This window comes from Betta splendens, chromosome 13, assembly GCF_900634795.4.
Source record: "Betta splendens chromosome 13, fBetSpl5.4, whole genome shotgun sequence".
NCBI classification, from domain to species: Eukaryota; Metazoa; Chordata; class Actinopteri; order Anabantiformes; family Osphronemidae; genus Betta; species Betta splendens.
In genome coordinates this window covers 18,672,971-18,688,326 of record NC_040893.2, presented here as the reverse complement: position 1 = coordinate 18,688,326, position 15,356 = coordinate 18,672,971, and the positions used below count along the sequence as shown (strand labels likewise).

The window sequence follows — 15,356 nt, the reverse complement described above, 5'->3', positions numbered from 1 at the left end:
AGGAGCGTTTCCTCTCTGACTCAGCACATTATTTCCATGACTTTTCTTTTTATCTTCTATGTGAGGAGGTTTTTTTTACTGGAGGTAAATACGTCGAACCTCTTGGTTTTTCATTTCACTCAACTCAAGCAAACATCAAATATAGGTGGAGGAGGGAGAGCAGGACTGGAATGGGGATTCGTGATCTGTCTGTAAATGCTTGATTACCTTGCGTTTTATGTAGGCGTCCATTTTGGTTTTGAGGTTTTTCATTGCAGCCGTCTCGGAGGAGCCTCAGACGCCCCTGACACATCGGCAGAACAAAGCGACGCGGGCTCTGCTGACGTCGGCCCGGCACCGGCCTCAGGTTTGGCTATTGAGACCTGCTGCTGGAGGAGCGCGTCCTCCCGAGGCCACTAATTAGTGGCGACTGGTCGTGGCAACGGGCCACGAGGCTTCGGGGGAATTAGTGCCGACCGACCGTGAGGACCGCTCCGTTTCTGTGCCTTTTTGCTGCGTCAGCGTTTCGAGCGCGGCCCAATTAATGGCCGGATCCACATATGCATTTGTAGCAGATTAGGAGATTTATATTTGTTATGGCGTTTGTGAACCTTGAAGCGCGGGGCGTGTGGGAGGAACAGGAGACACCGGAGACGGACGACTCTGGACTCAATTAAATATTCTCTGATGACCTGTGGTGCACTGAGGTAATTGAGTGGTTAAGTCGGGCCCCGCTGCAGATACGTGCTCGCTGCCTGCGGCGGAGAATCACCTCCTGCTGTTTCCTTCTCTCCGTCTCCGTCTCCGTCTCTGCAGCTGCTGCTGCAGGTGACGCGATGACGCGTCCGGCTTCAACGTGTTCTCTGCTCGTGATGATGTCACGGCTGCTGTGTTTATACAGTGCGTGTGGGACTTATTTGCACTGGACGCCATTCGCCGTGCGCCGACAGCGCCGCTGCCGTAACGACTGGAGAATGGATCCGCTGATGAGGATTGTTTCTGACAAAGGGTCGCTGGCTCGGCGCGATGACAGACAGGCCTGAATGTGCTGATTGGCCGCCTCCTCTGACACGCTTTATCTAAATGTGGACTGGCACTCACACTAATGTATACAGATAAAGCTGTGAGAGTCGATAGCGGCTGAGGAGTGTGAGGGGCCCGGAGACACTGGATTCTTAATTTGCCCCTATTTGTCCCATTTGTCAGACGCCGGGTGGTAACTGGGCTGATGAATCACTGCATGAGGACGGAGGAGGAACAGGTGAAGCCTCGTTTCATGGGCTTCGTGGGAAATCTTAACTTTGAGATCAGACTTATTGTGTTATGTTTTATATTCACTCGCGGACACAAACCGCTGCTCCTACAGTTACTAACTGATAGTCTGGAAACAAGGCTGTGTGTGTGTAGCTGTGACTCGTGTGCTGCGCTTTGACTCGGTCGGTCAACATGATGAAGGCTCTGCACACAAACAACCCTCACGCTAAATGCTCACAGGGACACAGAATTCCCAGCAGGACTTTGGAGACGGGGACGTCAGCGCTTTTCTCACCCGCGGCTCCGGGCCTTTTGTTCTGCTCCAGGGCGGCTGCTTTAATTGGACGCCGCTAATACGCAGCTGGGCGGCGGAGCAGCTCGGGCCGTGACCGGTTCTGACAGCGGGAGGGCGTCAGAGCTCTCGCGTCCCAAGAAGCCAGCAAATTTATTCATGGGATCCAAGCAGTTTGTTTATGAGTCGTCTCATTTACAAAATAATAGGCAATAATAATTTGGGCAGATTGATCCCGGGTTAATCCAAATAATTGCCAATTCATTATAATTTCACATTTTGTGGAAATAGAATTGATTGGTTCTGTCTGTCGGGGGCGTAAAGCGCTCGGCCAATCGATCGGGTCGTGTGCAGCCATGTTTGCTCAAACAAAGGCGGAGAAGAAAAGATACTGTGCATATTGGAAAACAAATTGGACGACATGTTCCTGCTTCACAGGATAATTGTGACATGTTTGGAAGCTGAGAGTCGATATAACTTTTAGAGGTCTGAGTCACTTCTTTGTGTCTTTCTGTTGGTGGACGACCAGTGGAGTCTGATGAGCTCAACATCTGCGTAAATGACAGACTCCCTTCGCTCCCGAGCTGCTTCTGCTGGAGGTTTCATGCGTTGAAGGGAGTTTTCCCTCCGCTCTTCGTTATGATACTGCCGCCGACTACAGGCTTAAAACACAATCAAAGAGAGGAGAGGGTAATGTGTGGTCAAGGTTAATGCCCACTGGATTATCACCGCAAACGCTGGCGGATTAGCTTTGATTCAGGTTTTGTTTCAAGTCAGCGGCGTGGGTTAAAGCTGCTGTGTCCGTGAAGCCGTGGAGGTAAACACCCAGTGGGAGCGCCCGTGTCACGAGGAGGGGGAGGAGGAGGAGGAGGAGGAGGAAGAGGAAGAGGAGGAGGAAGAGGGGGAGGAGGAGGAGGGGGGTGGGAGTTGTGTGTTTTTGAGAGGATTTGTAGTGGTTTTTTTTGTCTTTTTTCTTCTTACCCCCTTTTTTTTTTTTTTTTTTTTTCTTCTTTCGTCTTTTCTTCTTCTTAGGTCGTCCTGGTTCTGCATGAGTCAATCAGATGGACGGACGACGGGTTGAAACAAGGCTCCACACGCTTCAGATGACGGCGAGCCTCGTTTACGCAGCAAACACACACACACACACACACACACACACACACACACACACACACAGGAAGGAAAAGCTGCTCACTGTGAGATCAGAGGGGTCACACGCACAGGTTAGTGAAGTCAAACACTGAACGTTAAAAGCTAATCAGCTCAGAGCAGCAGAGACGCTGAGCCGACCTCCAGTCTTCTGATTGACGGCACACGCTTGTTTTCAGTGGACTGCAGCCTTTGTGAGGCAGGAACGGATGGTTGACGGGACGAACAGCGTGAGCCGGGTCACGGCACACGCGAGGAGGATGCTCCGACTGACACGTGGCACATTCACTCCTGCGGTTCTTCCTCGGAAACAAAACGTTGAGGGTAAAAAATGCAGATACCGAAAAGACGCCAGTCGAGCGAGGACGCGTTTGATCAGATGAGTCAGTAAAATAACTGGAGGGGAAGGAGGCGGCTTCCTGATGATTATCACGGAGCCGGCGTCAGAACCAGCTGCGGTTCTGCACAGCTCCGACCCGCTGGGGCCCGGCTGGAGCTTCTCGGGTCCAGGTAAAACAGCTGATCAGACCGGACCTGGTTCTTTGGGCCCAGGGTCAGCGTGGGCATGTGATCGGTACACCCGGTCCAGCTGTCAATCAAAGGGTGCTACCGCAGCTTTCTGCAGGACTGGAGCCCACGGGTTCATTTATGACCCTGTCACTGCGTAATTGCTTGTTTTTCCTTAGACCAATTTTAGTCGATACTGACAATCACATAATCAGAAGAAAGCGTCCGACATCTGAGTTTGATCCTGTCGGAGAAACAGGACCTCGGTGCTGTTACTAGTTTAGTCTCAGGTTCTGGAGCCCGACCGGCCCGTGGTTGGCGTGTTAACGCGCTGACATTAGCATTTAGCTTCGAGCTACGCTGTAGCGAACGCGCTGAGCTGCTGGCACCGCTGTGGACGCGTTACTTAACAGACACCCTGGGGGCGTATTATCATCGCTTATGAAAAAACATGCTATCTTTTCATGCATTTTCACAACATTAGCATTCAAGTGCAGTCCTAAAAACGCTGTCAGAGTAAACGTTCACGGTGAGTAACCGGGAGGAATGTGCATCTTTTATGCCGAGAGGCTGAAGGAGCGACCGGATTCACTGAGCCGACGTTACCTTGGATCCAAAGGATGCTGTACATCATGATCACGTCACCTCAGAGCAGAGAACACAGACATCACTGTAGAATCAGAGACCAATCTGTTTCTCAAACTAATGTATGATTCCACCATACGGACAAAACAAGCAGCCTGTTTGGGTCCAGTTGATTGTTTCATAACGTAACTTTTCTAACGAGGCTCCATGAACCTCAGTCACCGACTGATCCCTTCCTTTGTGTCAATCGGTGGATCTGCATCCTTCTTCCTCGGGTCTATAATGAACTGACGTGAAGCCGTTTCCATCCGTATTCATTCCTCATGCATTCTCCATGTTGGTTTAATGTAGCGTAATGACTCGTGTGATGGATCAGCCTCATCAGAGCGTGACTTCAGAGTTTAGTGGCCGACGGCGGCCTGCGAGACGATTCCAACGGGAACCTGCTGATCTGGAGTCTGACCTTTTTCACATAAATTGTCTGATTGCCATAATTAGCATGAGAATATATATAAATTGCAAACCTTCCATTCGGCGGAGCGGTGACATCACTTACTGCAGCTTATGGGGCTTTTTAAATTCACTGCCTGCGAGGAACATATTTTAGAACAGAAATCCAGCCATATTTCATCCGGAGAGCGCTCTGATAGAGGGAGCGCAGTGGAATTTAACTCGCGGCTCTGTTAGGAAGAGAAAAAACTAGATGGCCATGCATGTTAAAAGCCTATGTGCCATCAAAGGCCCTTCGGCTACAAAGGGCTCTTTTAGCAAATGGATGGCAACAGCTGCAAACTCTGGGCTGTTCTTAATGTGCACAGTGCAGATGTCTGCACTTGAGTCCCACAGTCTGAGACAGATCTGTCTGGCTCCACACTAGGCCTCTCATGCTATCACTGTAGCTTCATTAAACATTGAACTCAATATCAACATCTGCCTGACGGTTCTGTGCTCTCCAATTGGAGGAAACCTCACAAAGAGCAACAGTAAAAACCACTGAAAGACCTTTAATGTAGCATATATGCATCTGTGTGTGTGTGTTGGCTTTAACAGCTTTGTAGAAGCAGATGTTGCTAAAGGGGTAAAATATCTTTCTTGTGTGCAACATGTCTTATTTGTATAGAGCCGTTTTACACACAGGAAGAAACGAGGGAAAACAGGGAGCGTGTGAAAACTCTAAAACCCAGAAGAACACTGGATGTTGTGATGCAAAGCGTTCGGACGCCTGAACGCAGCCTGCGCTCGCAAGATTTGACTTTAATAAAATGAGCAGCGCTACGTCTCCATTTAAATAGTGTTCTAACAAACGGGGGGGAAGTTTGTTGGCAGGAAGCTTTTATCTCTTACACTGAAGGCTCACAGGAAGTGATACAGCTGGAAAAATAAATTCAAATCAGCACCTGAGTGAGAGTGAGGTGACGGCGAAACGTGACTGATCACGAGACGTCGGCCGCAATTACCACAATCGATACAGGAAACGTGTTGCACAAATCTCCCCAATCAGTGAACTGGGACAGAACATCGTTGACTATTGAACTTATTTAATGCTTAAAACAAATACAGGTTACTTCACTGGGTCATCACAATTGAACAAGAGATTTTTTTTCATATTTGTAACACCCTCAGAAATATACATTCACATGGCTGCATACGGACAGATTCTCTCTTTTGATTTTCTCCCGATAACGTTACACCGACACGCTGTGAGCGTCACCCCCTTGAGTGACAGTGAAGCCGCTAGTGGCGCCTTAAAAACGTGGTGGGACATTTTATGCGGGACTTTGGGAAGAAGCTATGCGTCGACGTCATCTATCCATCCTCGGGTCTAAGTCTGCAGTCGGAGGGTATTTTACATGAGCGGGGTCCCTACGCAGCTGTCCCTAAAGAAATCCTGCCTAACTCGACCCTATGTACAGTATTTACAGAGGAATGTCCAACATACAGAATACAAAAGTAGATTAGGATGGAAAGAAGTTACAGTATTACAAAATAGAAACTCATAACACGCCACCGACATGAAGACAATGTTTACATCTACACAGAAGCTCAAACTTTCTTTCCCAACGTGTCTGAGAAGCAAGTGGCAGTGGTTGTGATGGATGCAGGCGAGAAGTGAAACCGAAACCCTTGTGCTTTAAAAACGGTTGCGCTGATCCTAGCTTTGGGCCAAAAGTTGCTGTTATTTATTTATTTTTTTAATTTACAAGTTAAATCTCTCTTCGCTGGATTAGCTTCGATTGTTGTGCTTAAAAAGTCAGCAAAGTGTGACTAAAACGCAAATATTCCATGGCTCCAGGACGTGGGCTCTGTGAGTAAGTGCTGTTTAGCATTTAGCCACGACTCCACCTTTCAAAACGGTTCTGGGTGCAGCTCGAGTCAAAGATCAAGTATAGATGCGTAGTTAATAACGTGCTGCAGCTGGGACTGAATAAACCTCCCAGCAGCATCAACTCAACTTTACCTCCAAACAAGCAGCACCAAGTTATTGTGAGGAGGGGAAAGTCATGAGCGTGATGGAGCAGCGGCTGTTCAAGCTAAGCTGAGGCACTGGATGCAAACAAACATGTCTTCCATACACTTGGGATGAAACTGGCACCGGAGCCCGAGCGGTTCATCTGCAGGTGAGCAATGTTTGCTTCTGCACTGGGACAGCAGCGAAGCCGCCTCCACGCCCCACGCGTTGCTCCGAAACGAGAAAAATCATCGGAACGTGACACTTTCCAGTCTGCAATGCTAAATTGTGTTGAAAATACAACGAGGCTCGCGATTAACATGCTCATCTAAAAACATCCATAGACAAGCATGGACACGCGTCTCCACCCGGCAGAGAGATCCGCTGTCACAGAGAGCACTTTTTTCATCGATATATTTATTTATCTATATATTCCTTGTTGCTGGGTGCCAATAAATCATACCTCCGTCAATACTGGCAACAGTGTTGTCGCTCGAGCTGCAAATGAGGACGATCGCACTGGAACCGATACAGAAGGAACCGCAACAAACGCACATCCACCCCCACACGAAAACATGCATAAAATAAGGCTTAATACAGTATTTATATTGTTCAGAGCCAGTCAGATACGTGGTCACGACCACCCCCTTTGCTCCTGTTTTAGCACAAATGAACTCTTTTTGTTGGTGGGTTTGTTTGAAGCTGCTGATTGTGAAATGAATCTTAATGCTGTGGAGAGAAACAAGTCATTTGCTTTCCTAGCATCCTCCGCCTCCTGGAAACAGTGATTTTTGAGAGAAGCCGCAGCTCTAATGCCGTCACACGGGTCCCTGGATCCCCATTGGCAGATTCACATGCCAACAATAAAGGAGGGACAACAATTCATTTCTTTAAAATCCCACAAACAGCCACTGAATTTCATTATAGAAAGTGAGAAAAAACTCTATCAAGAAAGCAGCAGGTGACTTATAATAATCCAGCACGGCCACCATCATATCCTCAATTCCCTTTAAATGATAAAATGTTTTGTCAGGTGTAAATAAAATCATTAGTTGGCTTCTCCCCCCGACTTTGTCCTTTGTGTCCATAGACGACTCCTCAGAGAGTGTTTGGGAGGGAGACAGTCATTATTGGGAGATTCATCATCAAAGAACTGGAATACGACATGATCATGACACCTGGAGGCAGCGAGCGGACGCTCATACGCGGGTCGGCCTGTTCAGTTCAGCGTGAATTACGAGATTTCAGAGTCAAACCTCTGTCACACTGAAAAACGTTACGTCATCTATGACACAACTGCAGCTCCTCTGTCCTCCAGTCTCATTCGACTGAGTGAAATACAGAATCAAAGACACTTGATAGCTGTTACTGCCACGTCCGTACGGCTCAGTAGACTGACTCTCTCAGTAAACAAACACATGAACCACATAAACATATGGGTCAAGAAATATTAAGCATTTCTTTGGAAAACAGTAACGAGACACGACGTCCGCTCTCAGCTGTGAACATGTCTGGTCATTTCAAGGACCCCTGTGAAAGAAATGATACAAGTGCTAAACTTTTTTCCTTTCTATGAACTTGTGAGCACAAACTTACACATACAACTCCACCTGTAATTATAATCAGATTTCTATGTCTATGTTAATTAAAAACATACAAAAGACACAGTAAAAATAACAATGATGGAGAAAAAAAGAAACAAACCAAACAATAGAGGAAAACATCGTACATCCAGTGTAGGACTTTCACAAATGTGCTCAGCAAACCTCAACCAGAGTGTCTTTTATACATTTAATACATTGATACCATGGAAAAATACACAAAAAGAATAATACACCAGTAATAATCCACATACCACCTCCCTGGCCTCGTTGGTGAGTTTGTATTCTTTGCCCGTTCACCTTATGGAGCTGAATCGATGCTCATCTCAGACGTGGATGTTGCTAGCACTTTAAACAGACGCTTGGATTTTCTAATCGTCGTTAGTTGGATGGGGTCGTACCGTGTGGGGGGTGAATCGGGGTCAGGGAAGGGTGGGGTCGTGATGGAGGTGGGGGTGCAGTGGAATGCAGGTGGGTGGGGGGTGGTGGAGGGGTGGGGGGCACAGGGCTGTTGGCTTTGGCTGCTGCACGCCACTACACATACCACTCTTTCTTAGAAATAACAGAGCCGTCGGTTTGAGAGATCATGTCGTCGGCTATCTCAGGTTCAGTGTCGTACTGGAAAGCTAGAGTCCGCTCGTCGTACTCCCGGCTCTCCCCCTCATCCACCGTGAAATAGGGCTTCTTCAGGTCGTCTGACTCGTGGTCGAAGTCGCGCTCGCCGGCCTGGAACCCGGGGCCGCCGATCTGGGCCGGCTTCTTCTCGTCGTCCGAGTCGTCCGGGTACTGCAGGCTCTTGGGCATGGGGGGGTTGGACAGGCCGCCCGCCTTGCTGTACCCGTTGCCGTACACGTGTTTCTTGGTGCTGTAGTCGCCCTTGAAGGTGCGCTGGCGGCGGCGGAGGAATACGTAGAGGAGTATGGCTGCTATGGCCAACAGGGCCACGCCCCCAACAACGCCCCCGATGATGGGAGCTGGAGTGGACGGCTCCTGCGTGGTCTTACCCGTAGTTGTCGGGCTGATAGGGGATTCTGGGTAGGAAAAGACAGATGGAAGGGAGTGTGTCAGTGCTCTGGTGGGAGGAGGTGCATTTGTGCAGGTGCAGAGTTTTTTGTTTTTTTTAAGGAAAGATGAATTAAGGGAGACAAGGAAGGAAAAGCAAAGGGGAGAGGAAGGACCCCCGACCACCCGCCCCCAAGAAGCCTCCGCCAGCCGCGTGGCCAGGCTCACTCATTAACAGTCACATGCACTTTAAGACATGGAAAGAGTGAAATAAACAGCCAGTCCACCACACAACATCATTAAAGAGCAAGAAGACGGCAGAGATTAAAGCGAACAAAGCGTTGTCAGCATGCATTCATCACCACGACTTCCATTCTGACGGCGGAGGAGAATGAAACAAAAATAAAACTGGGCGACTTCGTTCATGTGGCCTGTGAGGCCTTCAACCTGTGGAAACCACACAACTCAAAGCGAACGCGTCCACCACATACAAGCGTCCTCATCATCAGTGAAGCAGGATGGAGGCGAGTGCACGGGACCATTATCAGCAGCCGAGCATCCGATGAACATGAAGACGTCACCAGGAGGACGTACAGTATACGTTATTATTAAAGGAGTCAAAGACGCTTTAAAGCAGAAGCGTGACAATGACTAAAGGCCCAGCAGAGACACAATCACAAAGAAACAACCAACAACTGGCATAAACGCAGCCGCCACGTTCAGAGAGCACAAAGCCGCTCGCAGCAGAAACAATGCTCCTGAGTGAAGCCGCCGCTGTTTACAATAAAACCAAGTGTTGAAAACCGCGTCTCTCCCTCGCAGACGTCTTCACTTAAGAACCGAGCAAACACCTCATTCCAGCGCACGAATGGGAGAGACTTTTATCTGAAATGTGATCAAAGCCTCCAGCAGCACAGGTAGTTCTTGTCTAAACCTGCAGAGCATTCAACTTCAGCGGCCAACACTGAATTGTCAACAGAAACGTGGAGGTGTGGAGGGAATAAAGAGCGGCGTGGGCACCGACGGAGGGAGCTTCCTGTTCACGCGGGCCGTGGAGAACAAGGCCCGACACGACGCAGGAGGAGCTACAATGAAGGTTTCCTGCTACTGATGCACTTCATTTCATGTGCTGATTTATAATCGAGCTGTTATGACACGTTGCGATGTTGTAAACACAGACATTAACATTGTGTCTCAGGTGACGTCTCCTCAAAGTGGATGTAAAAAACTCAACTAATCAATATTATATTTGCTTTATTTACAAGAGACCTGACGGCAGCGGCTGCAAAGATGCGCGAGTGCATCAGTATGTTAATTAAGAAATGAGTGATACTAAAGGTTAAGCGAGTGGAAAACATCCTCATCATGCAAAGCAGAAATCACTGCTTTGAATTCTCCTTGGAGGAAGTGGCAGCGAGAAAAAGGCAGGAGGATATTTGGTTAAGTGCAAAACTACTGAAGCCTCCCTCTGCTTTAATTCCAAGTGGACCAAAGGACAGACCTCCCAAACACAGCCGCTCCTCCGCTGCACCCCTTTCTCCCAAGGCCGACAGCAGAGCTCTCCAATTTCTAAAGCGAAGCCGGGCACAGTCTCAGATATCAGCTCAGGTTTTAATCTGACCACCTAATGGGATTATTCAGACACAGGCCTTCATTACACACATGAATGAGAGAGCAGGGCCAGGTCACCCCTGCCGGAACCCCCCCACCACCACCACTGAGTCCAAACGGGGGAAAATCCACAGGACTGAACGAGAGCAGAGAACAGGAAGCGTCCTCTGTAATCCTCTCTCACCCCTCGCTGCTCTCATCTGCGACCATCTCTCTGCGCTCTCATACGTCCACTTATTTTATCTTAATAAGGGAGCTTTGCATTTCAGCGGCTGCAAAGACTTGGTATTTACACTTAGGAAGGTAAGGACACAGGACAAGGTCAAAACCATTAAAACCAGAGGATAATGGGGAAGGAGGACTCTAAGGTTTCCAGCGGCACCGCCGGTACGTCTGGATCTGAACAATGGCATCGTCCTCCTCAAAGGGAGCCTTTGAGCAATTACAGTGTTTGAGATAGGGACTGAAGCACCAGCAAAAGCTCATCGGGTCGGTTCAGGGCGGCCGAGAACCCCCTGCGTTCGCAGTGCGAGTCACAGCCATGCGCTGGCGAACGTGCCTCCTCGCCGCGTTCCGATGACTCCTGCTGCAAGGTCACGCCGCAGCAGCGCCGTTCAGCGCCGTTCAGCGCGGCCTCGTGCACGTGAAGGATGCTGAAATGAATTCTGGGGCCTTGGCGCCGGCACACAGTAATCACATTATACCAACGCTAATAATAAAACATATTCCAAGCGGCTGCGGTGCGAAGACGCTTGACAGCGCGGGGGAGGGGGTGGGCGTTGCAGCGGCACGCCGTCGCTACCGGCAACACCTGCTGACGGACGGATAAAAAAACAAAAAAGATGCCACAACAGCGATGGCGTTGAAGGCAGCGTGCATTAACACGGCCTGGGAGGACGTAGACAGTGGGCTCACCTTGAGTTGGAGGCACCAAAGTGCCACTATTGAGATTAATAGGTGCCAAGACGCGCCATGAAAGGCTATAATTCAATCCAGAGGCGTGATAGATTCTCACAGGTAATGAAGAAACGCTGCGGCCGCTTCTTATTGCATTAATCAAACTATTCTGAACACTCGCGTCTGACACAATCAAGTGGATGATTTACCAGCGCCGAAGATTTCAGCGACAAAATCTGTTCCCTTCACAACTTGATGAGTCATTTGTGTAAAAGCAGGAGCGCGTCCTTAAGAGGAAACAAGCGCCGAACAAACGTGGTTCCCTGGAAAAGTCAGGGGACAAAAGCAGAAGCGGGTCTGAACGACGCCGGTGCCAAGTTCACGGCGGCTGGAAACAAGTTACAGCACAAAACCAGCAGCAGCAGCGGAAGTTCAAAGCCCGGAGGAACCGCCAGATGCCGGTCCGACACCGAAGGCGAAACTGTTTCACAACTACCTGCAGGTCGTTCTGCTCCAGACATGTCTGCACACGAAGCGGACTTACAGGGTGTTATGACAGACCACGGGTTTCCAAAGAGCAGCGCAGGGAGTGGCGTCTTAATGCGGGTAAATGAGAAACAAGCGTCTGACAACAGCAGATGAAAGGGGAATAAAGGGCTCCTCGCAGAAGTTGAGGAGCGGCGACGAGGATAAAAGAAGATGGAGCGAGTGCCTTCGAGAGGGTGGGGGAGTGACAATGGCAAATAAAGAATGGCACAGTGAGTGAGTGAGCGAGGACGGGGGGCGAGCGAGCAGGACGTATTAATTCAGCCGCTCTCATTACTCCCCTGTCTGAGGTCGCCGGTGCAGTGAAGTCATGGAAATGTAATGGTGCCACCGCGATAGAGCCTCATCCTGACGGCTTCAAGGCGCCGCCTCTCCCCATCGCTCACGCTAACGCCGCGTGGTTTCCTGCTAGCGCTGCTTCTACAGGGGTTCACCTCGTATGTACGTGCAGGTAAACGCCACTCACTCAAAAAAAAAAAAAAACATCAGATAAGAGACACGGGACGCGCTGGAGGAGATAAGGTTGTGAAACGCTGACATCCAAACACAGTGACACCATCAGAGCACGTAGCAGCATGCAGAGCGATGCGTTCTCATCCCTGCGACACGAGCGCTCTGGTCTCTGATCTGTGGAGGTGGAGTGGAGTCGCCTTCGCAGCTGGACAAGGTCTTAGCTTTCAGCTGAAATCAAGAATCAAGTCGTGAATTACCGGAGTGTGAGTGTGTAAATACAAACACTGTGATGCGACGATGGACGTCGTATCGGACCCAGTTAGTGGGTCAGCAGACGCGCAGCAGATCTGCATGTGAGCGCAGGCTAAGCCATCGGAGGTCAGGATCTGTTTGTTTACCGCCCCGCCCCCAGCCCCGCTCGTCTGTTCATTCCTTGCTGCTCTTATTTTGGAATGCGATGACTGAATCATCAGCAGCATCAGCAGCGGCAGCTCTGCAGCCAGTGGTCAGACCCTGGGACAGCGTCTGACCTACTTCATCAGGCTCTCAGGGAGGCGTGACAGATCCAACACAGCGCGGGTGGAGGGGGGGGCACAGCAGCGGCGCTGGGCCGAAGGGGCTCGGCCAATCCCCCCGCTCCATCTGTCTGCACATCCTTCCCCTGCGCCCGTCCTCCAGAGAGCAGAAACAGCAAGCCATGCAGAAACAAATGTTAAGATAAATCACCAGGATCTCAGCTGCTCGCGCTCACACGGCCTCCCCTGGTGACGATTCCATCTCACTCTCTCCAGTCAGGCTCTCCTCTCCAAACACGACGGAGCTTTTACCCACCGAGCGCCCCCTCCTCCATTTTAGGCGGAATGAGCTGCAGCCACAATGCTTCCCCTGGCGCGGCTCGGTTCTGTTCCGATCGGCTCTTTACGGCACGGATCGGTTCGGTTCTGTTCGGCTCGGCTCAGCATGGTACAGTTCGGCACAGCTCTTTACAGTTCGGCTCTTTACGGCTCGGCTCGGCTCGGCACAGCGATACGGCTCGGCTCGGTTCTGTTCGGCTCGATTCTGTTCGGCTCGGCCCAGCGGGGCGGCCCAGGAAGGTGTGATTTCGGCAGCAGGCGGCGCCTCCTGTAGCGACGCCCACGCTCCGTACGAACCCGAACCCGGACCCGGGGGGCTCTGAGCGCCGCCTCCAGAACCGCTTCCGATCATGAGGCACCTTTGAAGCCATGAATAATGCAGGTGGCAGCGCGAGACCGCTATAGCGCACAGAGTGAGACGAACTCCAGCGTGACAGGCGAAGACAAACAAATTTCACGTCGCTGGGGGAGCGTCTGCGACGCCGACATCATAATGTCTGTTGTCTGTGTCAGCGAAGAGAAAGACAAATGGCTGCGTGGTGGCGCCGCTGTTAGATGTCAGTAATATATGGTGGGAGGCTTGTTTTATTCAAGGGTGCCGCTGCCGCAGTCTTGCAAGTTTTATTACGTGGGGCAATGAGACAAGCGTCGGACAGAGCAGCGCCGCTGGTCCAGCAGATAAACACGCAGCCACAACATCAGCAGCCATTCACCAGAACCTGTGACGAGCCACTAAAAGTGCTGTGAATTAAAAAAACAAGGGGAGAAAGTCAGAGTTCAAAGCCATTCGGCAGATTAAATGATTTAAAAGCTGGAGCTATAAACACTATTGGATTGTTTTTGTGCTCCGCGGCCCCCGTGGACGACAGTTAATGCATTCGCCATGACAACCAGCAGGAGCTTCTTATCACAAAGTCTGCCTTTAAGTCTGCTGGAATCGTAGGCCTGCGTCCTTAAAGCCGCGCCGCTCGGGTTCTAACGAGACAATGGCCAATCAATGCGACTATCACTTCCAGACAGAGGAGCTGGATGTGACTGGATGGAGGAAAATACAAACAGCGTCTTCACACGTCTGACTTGCTGCTGTTTCTGGTACAACGGGACTTTGGTTCTCATGTTTATTTGGCTGCGTGTTTTGTGTTCTTCTACGTGTTTGTGTGTCGTTCCGTTCATCTGGACTCCGGACCCTTGATGTGAGCTCTTCCTGTTCTAGACTGATGCGGCCGCCTCGGTTCCTCGCTTCTGATGATCTGTCGTGTCTGTGTTCACACACTCGAGCTTATCAGGTAGAAATAATGCCTGTGCGACTTCCTCTTGGTCCTTTTTATCTCTCAGACTGTTTCACACTCTGAGATGGAAGAAGCTTAAAGAAATTACTGGAAGACTGATCTGTTGTTCAACTTCCATTCTCTCTAAAATGCTTCTTTTTGCCTGACGTCAACGCAGCGCAGCAGTGGCTGGTGTCTTTGTGTCTTTTCTCCCCAGTCTGATGCTCAGGTTAGATACCCGTCTCTACCGGCAACCTGTCCATGATGAGGCTGACAGCTGGGACCGACTCCAGGCGCCCTCAGGATAATGGATGGATGCTGTGATCCCACCACGGTAAAGCGGGTCCGCATCCCGTCCGCCTCGTAACACGTTTTAGGACAATTATAGCACCGCGTGCCAGCATCTCCAGCTCCCTGATGCCAGCCTGGTGGCCGAGCAGTTGGACTCACCGCAGAGACAAAGCTAATGATCTCAGGTCTCGTTCTCGGCTACGACTGGTGAACGCGGTGACCGCCCGCGCCTCTCGCCGCCGCTGTGACTCACTGTGTGTGCGCGTCATGGCAGCGCAGGACGTGGAGGCTGGAGGACGTGACAGCAGCGAGCACCACCATAAAACCCTGTAAACAGCGTGCTGCCCTCACTTCAACCTCTTACGAATCACTTCAGCTCCTCCACCGAACCCGATCCGCTGACGGGTCCGCTTCCGACCCTCGTGTGTTTATATTTCCACTGGATGTTTGACTCGTCTCATTTGTGTCGTTTCACCTGCCGCTGGTTCAGGCGAGCGTGAGCAGGTGCGGACGGCGCCGCCTGCGCCTCAAAGCAGCTCAGTGCCACCGCTCCAACAAAGGAGGATGGAAGTCGGCCCCAAGTGGAATCGCTGAAGGAGTCGCATGCCGTCTGACCCC

At 50.5% G+C, this 15,356-nt stretch overlaps 1 protein-coding gene across 13 annotated transcripts in view; it reads right to left on the bottom strand.

Moving 5' to 3' along the window:
• nectin1b (nectin cell adhesion molecule 1b) overlaps positions 1-15,356 on the bottom strand; it is a 152,306-nt gene that overhangs the window by 41,338 nt on the left and 95,612 nt on the right. For 3 of the 13 annotated variants that reach the window (XM_029170546.2, XM_029170548.2, XM_029170549.2), the window contains one exon: positions 5,288-8,847. The exons of the other annotated variants lie outside the window; for them this stretch is intronic. In XM_029170546.2, coding sequence (XP_029026379.1) covers positions 8,351-8,847 — 497 coding nt within the window. In that variant the 3' untranslated portion in view covers positions 5,288-8,350. Of the gene's footprint in view, positions 1-5,287; positions 8,848-15,356 lie in introns of those variants that run through there. 13 annotated transcript variants of the gene reach the window in all.